This window comes from Colobus angolensis, unplaced genomic scaffold, assembly GCF_000951035.1.
Source record: "Colobus angolensis palliatus isolate OR3802 unplaced genomic scaffold, Cang.pa_1.0 Scaffold27, whole genome shotgun sequence".
Lineage (NCBI taxonomy): Eukaryota > Metazoa > Chordata > Mammalia > Primates > Cercopithecidae > Colobus > Colobus angolensis.
The window spans coordinates 14,003,642-14,014,155 of NW_012115932.1; the positions used below are offsets into that span (position 1 = coordinate 14,003,642).

At 45.9% G+C, this 10,514-nt stretch overlaps 1 protein-coding gene across 1 annotated transcript in view; it reads left to right on the top strand.

Annotated features, from left to right (window-relative positions):
* Window positions 1-10,514, top strand: part of DOCK2 (dedicator of cytokinesis 2) — a 447,565-nt gene that overhangs the window by 379,318 nt on the left and 57,733 nt on the right. Inside the window, exon 33 of the mRNA XM_011947752.1 lies at window positions 3,199-3,347. Coding sequence (XP_011803142.1) covers window positions 3,199-3,347 — 149 coding nt within the window. The remainder of the gene's footprint in view (window positions 1-3,198; window positions 3,348-10,514) is intronic.

Here is a 10,514-nt window from a genome sequence, read left to right on the forward strand (position 1 = left end):
CCTCCCTCCTTTCTTTCTTCCTTCCCTCCCTCCTTTCTTTCTTCCTTCCCTCCCTCCTTTCTTTCTTCCTTCCCTCCCTCCTTCCTTCCTTTCACCCTTCTTTCTTTCCTTTCACCCTTCCTTCCTTCCCTCCCTCCTTCCTTCCTTCCTTCCTTCTTTCCTTTCACCCTTCCTTCCCTCCCTCCTTCCTTCTTGTTTCTTTCAAGGTCATCTCCTCAGTGTCCTCAGACTCTTTGTATTCCACCCTACAGTCCGCTCCCAGGAGGAGTGACAGAGGAGGTCACTGTATAAATGAGAAACCAAGACCAGAGAATTCATGGGACCCCTTTCCACCCACACCCCCTGAGCTCTTCTCTGTGCTCTCATTATCAGCAGATCCTCTCCCAAAACCTGTGTAATCTGGCATTTGGGTTTTTCCTGCTGGCTTGTTGGCACTTTAATAGCCTTTTCTAATTGGTATCTGTTCCCAGTGAAGTTCAGCTTCAATTACATGAAAAAGACCCTCTTAGTAAACGCCCTTCCTTACCTTTTCTCAAATACAGCAGTAGGTGTGTGTCTTGCATGAGCACTTTTTTCCCCAAATGAGTTTGTATTCAGTTAGCCACAAATATGTTCTGCGTGCATGTGTATGCATCTACGTATGTAAAGATACGCAAACGCATACACATTTGTATTACTTGAACACAAAATCCAATGTGCTGAAATTCCATTTTTATGTAAATGAATAACATTTCTTAAGGGAGCATTCCAAGGGCCATTGAGGTCACACTGTATTTGGAGATCACCATCTCTCTCTCTGCTTTCCCTGTTCTGCCAAATATCTCCTCAACTAACTGTAAAGAATGCAGATGAAAAGTATGTAAGAAATCACGGGTCTACAGCATGTCTGCCCTTTATTTTAAACCATCTAAAATTTATCCTTATCATGCCCATTGCCCTCCAGTATTCTAAAGGCCTTTGTTGCGCAAGCAATTTCTCCATTCCGTGGTGGCTTAGCTGACAGTTTCCCATTTACCTTCTACCTATTTTTGCACTCGACTTTGAATTTTAAAACCCCACTGTGGTTTGAAAGACTTAAAGGGTCTTGAAGGATGAAATCAGAAACCTAGATTAGCAATTACTGTAAACCTGCCAGCAAGGAAATTGTTGTTGTTGTTATTGTTTTCTATTTGGGCCAAAGCAAAGACCTGAGGCTTAAGTGTAATCCAAATGCATCATATAATGAAGCTTATATCCTGGAAAAGTGTCTTTATGTTTTCACCCAACTCTGCCTGACTCCACTGTTTCATTCTCACTAACTGAGGATATTCCTAGGATGAAACCTTTTTTTTTTTTTTTTATTTTAATCTGAATCCTGGGCAACTACTCCAACATTAAGCCTCATTTAGGTTGAAAGAAAATTCGTTTTCTTACTGCTTTCCCTCTCAGCTCCTTTTCTGAGCTTTAATCGAAAGCAGCCGTGCCAGGCCACACGCCATACCACCTGAGTTTCTGCACCCTGAGGCGCTCTCTGCCCCAGGTGAAGACCACAAATGTTCATGCTGACAATGGATAAAACCGGGGTGGGTGCCGAAACTCAGAAGGAGAAGGAGGCAGCAGCTGATGAAATATAGAGGCGTCAGCTTCAATGATAAGGTTGCTTGAATATGCTGACCCTCACTTCCCAGGAAAGCCCTGTGATTCCTAAGTGCTCCTCTTATTCCCTATCTGCCCCTTCTGATGCATATTTTCTGAAGATTCTGCTCAGTCCTGCTCAGTAAGGTTCCCCTTTATGGTTCATTTTGACCAAACATCACAAAGATAATATTAATAGCTAATGCTGTAGAAAGTGGGCGATGTGCCAAGCATTGTCCTGGGCACTTGCTAAATAATCACTCATTTTTTCTTTCTTTACAACAACCTTGAAATACTGTTATTGTTCCAAGTTATAGATGAGGACACCGAGGCCCCGAGAGGTGAGACAAACTTGCTCAACATGACACAGCTACAGTTGATAGTGGAGTCAGTTTATACACTCAGGCCGTCTGACTCCAGATTTGGTGCCCTTACCCACTGGGCAACACTGCCCTGGCACTGATTCTTCCGCGCTCTGTGCTAAGTACATGCGGACATATTTTTACAAGATCTTCTCAACAGCTGAGTATTGCTATTGCATTTTTATGAGACATATATACAAGTCCCACAGCCAGAGAATGTAGGAGCTGGAAAATGTATTTTCTTATTCAGCAGGTATTTACTGATCATCTAATAAGTCCCGTGCTCAGTGCTATAGACACAATGAGGAGAACAGACCTGGTCTCTAGTGGGGGAGGCAAATGTTAATCAAATGATTCGACATATAAAGACATCGTTTCAAATTGGCAAAACATATAGAGGCCGTGCAAGGTATCTTTTCTAGCTAAGGGTGGGAGGTGTAGAGAGGAGGCTTTTCTCCCAGAGGAAGGAGTGTTTAAGCTAAGATAGCACCCATCTGGGGGAGGCTACGTGGTAATGGGTAGTGGGTTAGGGACCAGGCAGGGAAAAGTATTCTCAACAAACGGGCGTAAAGTGCACAAGCCTTGCTGTGGGGGAAGCAAGGTGAAAGTGTGACATATGAGCTACCCTAGCTAGGCTAGAATGCCAGGAGCCAGGGGAGGGGTTGGAGGGAATGCCTTGAAATGAGGCAGAAGAGACGACAAGTTGTGGTTCATCTGATCCTCAAACTATGTTTTAAATCTCCTTGTTCCACTGACCACACTATTATAGCAGGTTCTTAGCAGCAAATTTTGCTTTTCTCATTTCATAAAACAGTTGGTAAAAGCCCATTTAAAAACTCTCAGCAACACAGCGTGTATTGCAGACAGACATAATTTCAAATGTGCTGTGCTTTGCCATCTCTAACATATTCAATCATGGCCCTATTTGCAGAGCAGACGATGCAGGTGAAAACCCTTGTAGACAGTGACGTGCTTTCCACACACACACCCATGTTATTAGCCTTAATAATCGGGCTTGTTTTGGATAATGCATGCACTCTAATGGGAGTTAATATATGTTAAGTGTTCAAAACGGTGCCTGGCTTGTGATAAACAACTATATAAGTGTTCGCGATTGTTTTTACTATTATGCCTCCCTTTTTTTCTTTCCCTAGGTTTGGTCGGGGGAGGATCTGTGCATCGCCAAATTGTTATATGTGTTCATGTTCCTCTTCTCTTTCAGGTCAGAACAAAATCTGCTTCATCCCAGGCATGGTGGGCCCTATATTAGAGATGACACTTATCCCTGAGGCTGAGCTCCGGAAAGCCACCATACCAATCTTCTTCGACATGATGCTGTGTGAATATCAAAGAAGTGGGGATTTCAAAAAGGTAAAAAATGAGGCCGGAAACTCATGCCAGCATCCCTAATCCCCAGCCCATTTCCCCATAATGATATCGTCTTTCCATCTCCCTGAGCTTCATTGAGAGGCTCGGTGGCAGGATAGGGACATTTATTCATGGGCCTGGAATGAGCTGGCAGATCAGATTTGGTCAGTATTCTATCAAGCTCTTCCGTCCAAGGGCAAGATTAAAATGCACTTTCTTGCTGTGTATTTGCTCAGTCTCTTTCTCAAGAGTCTAAGAACCCCACGTCTCTACCTAATGATTCCCTAAAAATGTGCTCCCAGGGCCCAGCAGTCCCACTCTCTCACCCACTCTTGTCTAGTACTTCATCTTCTGGGCTGACTCTGCAGATCTGTGTTATCCAGAAAAAGCCAACCCTGCTGGATGTCATACTTGTCCACACATCAAATCTGATAGCAAATGGAGTTAGGGACATGTTGCTCAGGAGGGACCTCTGGATCTGTGAGGGAATAGGACGCTGACCCCAGCATGGAGGGCGCCAGAACCTCTGTGAAACATAAAAGCCATTGCCCAAATGTTGTCATTGAATATCTGGTCAAACTTGAAGAATGAGGTCCATTTCCTGGGCCTGACCACGCTGGGAGCTCTGGCAGTGGAAGAAGCACCAGTTGCCACAATTGGCTCCTGGCACTGGTCAGTGACATTACCCTGTTTAGGAAGGTTGGTCTTTAAGTCCCATCAGGGCTGCCTCAGCAGTTCCCTCGGGTCTCACCTCCTGTCCTCTGTGCCCCACATCCTCACTAAGTTTTACCTCTAACCAAGCTTCTAACCCTCCTCTCTCCCCCAGTGTGTCTACCTCTTATTCCTACCATGTCCTGCCTTAAAAGGGGTACTTAAAAGGCAGCAGATTCCAAACTGCCTTTCCTTAAGATCCTTAGGGATATTTCCCTTCCTTTACCCGTTAATACCCTAATCCCCACAGAATAAAGCCCACACCATCTAGCCAGCATCCCCGGCCCTCCCGGCTCCAGCCTTCTGAGGAACGTCTCAATCATCCTCTCCAACTCTCCCCACCTCACCTCTTCTCCACCATCCCCGCAGCCCATCTGAATGGCATTGCCTCTGTGGGTGTCCTTCGGGCATTTTTTTCATCCCGTTACTTCTCTGCACAGTCACAACCCTGCCTCCCAACACCTTCTAAACTCCTACTGATCCTGCGAAGCCCATCCAAATGCCATGTCGTCTAGGAGGTCTTTTCTCTGCATTCCTGCCATTTGATTTCTAAGATATGACTGTTATCTACTGCCTTGTTTTATACTCATTTCTGTGCATTTTTCATCTTCCTCATCTGCATCTAATGACGATAATGATGATGATGATTATAATGACTGACTTTAGATATTTGCTATGTATCAGGCATATGACACCTATTTTCTATTAGTTCATGGAGTCTTTTTTAAACTACAACTCTATGAAGTAGGTAACATTATCTTGCCTTACCCATTTTAGAGATGAAAAGAAACTGAGACTTAGAAAGCTGATGTCATCTGCTGAGAGTCACAATCAAGAAAGTGGCAGAACAAGGGCTGCAACAAGCAGGTCACTGCGATTCCTAAACCCATGCTGCAACCCGCACTATCCAGCCACCAGTATCTCCCAGTAATACTGGCTGAGTGATATCCGCTAGAGCAGTGCTTTCCCTAAATATGTCCATGGAGCACTGATCCAACAAGATGCTCCAGGGAAGAGGGTTTCAAGGTTAAATACCTTTGGAAGCCACTGCATATTGGAACCCCTCTTAGAGATTCCCAGTGCATATTAACAGTCAAGGCACTGAGACATTCCATGGCAAACAGATCTGTCATTTCTTAAATTTATTTCTTAAATTTATCTGTTGTCAGGATGAACATTTGTGGTCTTCACCTGGGGCAGAGAGCACCTCAGGGTGCAGAAACTCAGGTGGTATGGCATGTGACCTGGCATGGCTGCTTTCGATTAAAGCTCAGAAAAGAAGTTGAGAGGGAAAGCAGTAAGAAAATGAATTTTCTTTCAACCTAAATGAGGCTTAATGTTGGAGTAGTTGCCCAGGATTCAGATTAAAATTAAAAAAAAAAAAAAGTTGTTCTGAGAGGAATAAGAGACTAGTTTGCTATGATGATACCACTGTGAGAGTTAGGTAGCATTATAGGGACTCTAGTGCCAGAGGGGCTAGTGACCAGCTGCCTTTTTGTGAAGAGCCTGAAAAAAAACCAGGCTGAGTAGGTCAAATGGAGAAAGAGGCCATATCTGAGCAGTTGGGATAGGGGGGGTGGAGGGTGAAAGCTTGGATTGTATGTTTGAAGGCAGCTTGGAATTTGCTGCCTTTTAAGTGGGAGCAAGGTCTATGCAGCTTGGGACCACGTGAAGGGCACACACCATGAGATGAAGGGCACTTGACTTACCCTAAGACCCACTTCTGAGGCCAGCAGGTGCCTTAGAAGAGTTCCTGGGAACAGGCGTGCAAAAGAAACACACCAAGTGCCTGATGGTGTACAATGTCCCAGAAAGAAATAAGACCTGGTCGCTGCCTGGATTGTGACCTGACAGATGTGTTTGGCGGCCTCAGAGGGTTTCACTCTAGTGTGATTTTCCTTCCCTAAAGGATTCTGGTATCTTGGTTTCTCTGTAGCATGCACCCACCTGTTTTCTCTGTATGGAGTCATTCCTTGGGCGCCTCACTCCAGTGTGCGTTCATTCTGAGCATGTTCCCCAATCACTTCTCCTCACTGCTCCCTTATCAGAAGAGACAGGACAATCAGGCTGACTAATGAGGCAGATGCCCATGTGAAAACCAGCCAGCGTGCTTCATAGGAGCTCAGCTGGGGGATACGTGGGCCCAGGCATGGTTTTTGGTTCAGAGTAAGCAGTCATGGAAGGCGTCTCCAGGAAAGGGAGGTGGTGACACCCTGCTGAATCTCAAGAAGCCTTGATGTCCAGAACAAGAGTGAACCCCAGGACTGGGGTGTAGAATCCAGGAGGGCTGGTGTGCAAAGTGGCATTAGTTCATGATGCCAAAATAATCCCATGAGAGAAGAACCAGGTCCCCCAGCAGACCATGTTGTTCCCTTTCTAAAATGTGGGTTGCTTAAGGGAAATAGCAGAGCCAAGAGGAAACTGAGCAGGGGCTTTTCTCCCAGGTCATACCAAACCCTCTGGCCTGATGCCAGTTTCTTGAAGGTCTCTAGTTCTCATGCCTTTGTATGGGCTCTTCCTTTTATATCTTTGCCTGAAGAGATCCTAGACACCCTTCAGCTGAGACTTCACATTTTGGGAAAAGCTTTCCTTCTTCCTGGGGCAGTGGTTCATCTGGGTACAAGAGACAAAGATTTGCTCAAGCCAAGTATACATAGGCTGGAACTAGGACAGGAAGGTGTTAGACTCTCAGTGGCTCGGGGTTCTGGGGGCTGAACAGGAGGCAACTCCAGGGTAATCTCTCTCTCTACTCTGGGTTTCTTTTGCAAACTCCATGCCAGATTTCCCCGTCTTGCCTCTCACCTAAATTTCATAGACAGCTGATGGGTTTGACTGATGACATTTACCCCTCATGAGTGCAGCGCTTCATCCCAGATCATCTCGGGGGTCTCTGTCCATTGTCTAGGACTGGATGTCCCATCCCTGGTACACCACATGATTCCCTTAGTGGAGCTGTGGAAGGACAGAAAGAGGGCCTTAGGTGGACCCCACTGTGGCTGGCTTGGCCCGTACACATGCTAGTCAGAGTGAAACGTACCCCGTCCTGCCTGGCTTGAGTGGTCATCACACTTGTCCCACGCAGCACAATTACCTGCTCTTAGGTCTGTCTTCCACAGCAGACTGTGAGCTCTTGAGAGCCAAAGCTGGTCTCTCAGTCCTGAACTCCCAGTCCCTGTCAGGTATCTGAGATGCATGTTGTGGGCACCAGTGTTCCCAGAATGAATGGATGGAGGCATTTAGACCCCCATCCCAAGGCATTCAGGGGAACCACATCAACACAGAGAGGTACATTCCAGCAAATGTTTTTATAACATAGAGTAATGGGGGTTGCTAATGACTGAGTAATCACCTTGTGCTGGGTAGACCAGCTGTCTTGCTGGCCAATTCTTTGTGGAAGGAGGGGATGTAGGTGTTCTGGATGCTGTTGGTAGGAATGAGTGGGAGTCCTGGGGTATAGAGACCTTGGAGACTGGTTAGCTAGATTCAGATGGTAGAACAGAACTGTATACCAGTCAGCATGGGGATCTGAGCCCTCAGCAGACAGGAGATCCCAGAGAGAATTCTTTTCTCAGAGAAAGAAGAGGGGATAGCATCTGACAGCAGTACCTAGAACAGTGCCTGAACACCATAGGAGCTCAATCATTGCTCACTGAATGAATTAATAGATGGAGATAGCCATGTTGGCAGATGCCACTGAGACTACATCTTGGCATGGAGTAAGTTGGTGATTTAAATTGTTTAGAACATAATGTGGAAAAGATTACATCAATTCAATAAATCTGTACTGAGTGTTTGCTGTGTTCTGGGTACTGTGGTTCGGATTCAGATAGACCTACTTCTTATAAGCTGAATAAATGTGGGTAAGTTATTGAACCTCTCTCAGCCTCAGCTTCTTCATCTGTAAATTGGGTATCAAACTGTCATTAGAGGTTCCCATCCCAAGCTCTTTGCGGGGATGAATTGGAACAATTAGAGGCAACTCAAAGAAAATTAGAAAGCTGCACTGACTTCCAGGCACCCCTTCTCACATGACATTCTCTTTTCCAGATTCCTCCCAACTCTACTTCTTTCCACCCAGGATAACTGGCATTTCATAACAGAGGAGGTCAAAAGCAGACTTACTGGTGTTGATGTCATCGTCATCATCTTCCTGACATCCAGGCCTCTAAAACCATCTCTGCCCTTCCCATGTCAAAGTCAGCACCAGACATGTGAGGAAGAGCAATCATTCCCCAAATCGCATACTTCTACAGGGCTGGGCTCCGATCAGAAAACATTCTAGGAAAACAAGATGATAAAAATAGCCAAGATGTTCTAAAGCAGCCAGGAGAGGCAAGAGAAGCAATGCAGGGAAGGCATGAAGCAACACGAGGCCCATATCAGGTCATTCTTCTGGAAGAGGGAGGCCCAGGCAGGAGGTTTGGGCTCTTGGAGTCCACTCCTTTTTTCTTGATTAGAGCTTCTTAAGACTTGTATTGGGCCTCTGTAGAATCTGACTTCTGTAGTGGCCCAATGAAATCAATGGATACTCATTAGCAAACATCCACCTCACAGCAGTGGGGTAAGAAGTCAATGATGTGATGCAGTCGTGTTACTGTGAATGAAAATGGCAGTAATTTGGAGAAGCCAGAGCTACATCCTCAGCTCTGGATGGTGACAGTGTTGGGGGTAAGGACTGTTGCAGTGTCATGATGGAGTGTATGTTTGGGAGAGCCTTTTTTTTTTTTAGACAGAGTCTCACACTCTGTCGCCCAGAACGGAGTGTAGTGGCACAATCTTGGTTCACTGCAACCTCCTCCTCCCGGGTTCAAGTGATTCTCCTGCCTCAGCCTCCCGAGTAGCTGGGTTTACAGGTGCCCACCACCATGCCCAGCTAATTTTTGTATTTTTAATAGAGACAGAGTTTCACTGTGTTGGTCAGGCTGGTGTTGAACTCCTGACCTCATGATCCACCCGTTTTGGCCTCCCAAAGTGCTGGGATTACAAGTGTGAGCCACCGTGCCCAGCCAGGATCACCTTCTTGTGTTGGACCTTGGGCCTACCCTAGCTCAAGTTCATCCATCCATTGGAACTCCAGACCAAGGTCCTACTTTGCCTCAGCCTCCTCATTTGTAACATGGGGATGATGATGTTCTTCTCCCTTGGCTGTTGTAAAGATTAAATGAGAGTATGAGGCCCATGATAATGACAATGACAACACAACGACAATAGCATGATGAGCTTTGCTAACAATTATTGAGCACTTACTGTGTGCCAAGTGCCTTTTACTTGTGTTTGCCCTTTAATTTGTTACAGTACCACTACAAAGGAGATGCTGTTTCAAATCTCCATTTAATAGATGAGCACACTGAGCCTTGAAATGTTTATTAACTTGGCTAAGGTCATAGGGCTGGGAAAAAGGTCAAAGCAAGACTCAAACCAAGTCTATTCAATGCCGAGGACTGTGATCATAGCCATTTCTGAGCATAGCACTGACCCTGGGATATGCTTGACTGAAACCTCACCCCTCCAGCTCACCCCAAGGGCTCAGGCATGGTGGTGTGGTATCATTTGTATCTGCACACTCCCTGGCACCCTGTAATTTCCCTCCTGGCAGGTTCTTTTGTGACGCTGAGACAAGTGCTTATTTACCTCAACCACTTCTCTGCTCCAAAGAAAAGTTCAGCTCACCAGGAAGAATCATGCCAGCATTTCCCAGTGAACCCCTCAGACAAGAAAAAATGCTGCTTTTCTCCCCTTGCGCTGCTTTCTGGTAACATTTGGCAGTAATAACAATAACATTAGTGGTGATGACAAGTCGATAGAGCACAGCACACACTTAATGTTCGGCACTTTGCTTGTGTTTACATATAAAATCTCTGTGCCCTGTAACTACTCCACACTGTAGGTACTACTGTTATGCCCGTTGTATTGATAAGGGGTAGACAAACGCTGGCCCACAGGCCTAATTCATCCTTCCACCGGCTTTTGTAAATAAAGTTTTATTGGACCACAGCCATGCCAATTTGTGTACGTGTTGTCTAGGGCTGGTTTTGTGCTACAGCAGCAGAGTTGAGTAGTTGTCACAGAGACCATCTGGCCTGCAAAGCCTAAATTATTTACTGTCTGGCCCTTTACAGAAAATGTTTGCCGGTCCCTGATGTAAATCCTGACACTGAGGATTCGAAAAACCTACCAGCTTTCCCAAGGTGGCAGAGGGAAGCAGGGAGGGATTTAAAGCCAGACAGCCGCACAGCAGACTCATTGTGTAGTCCCTCAGCTGTATTTCTTCCTGCTCTAGGCTTGGCAGAGAAGACATCTCTAAGCATGATAGTCCCCAGCCCTTGACATTGGATAATATTCAACACAGACATGATGTTTGACAGGATGCACCACAGAAGGGGTGTGACTCATTTGCAGACTGGCAGTCTAGACCCTTGCCACACTGGGCCTCATCTAGGTGTCTGTTCCCTCCCTCCC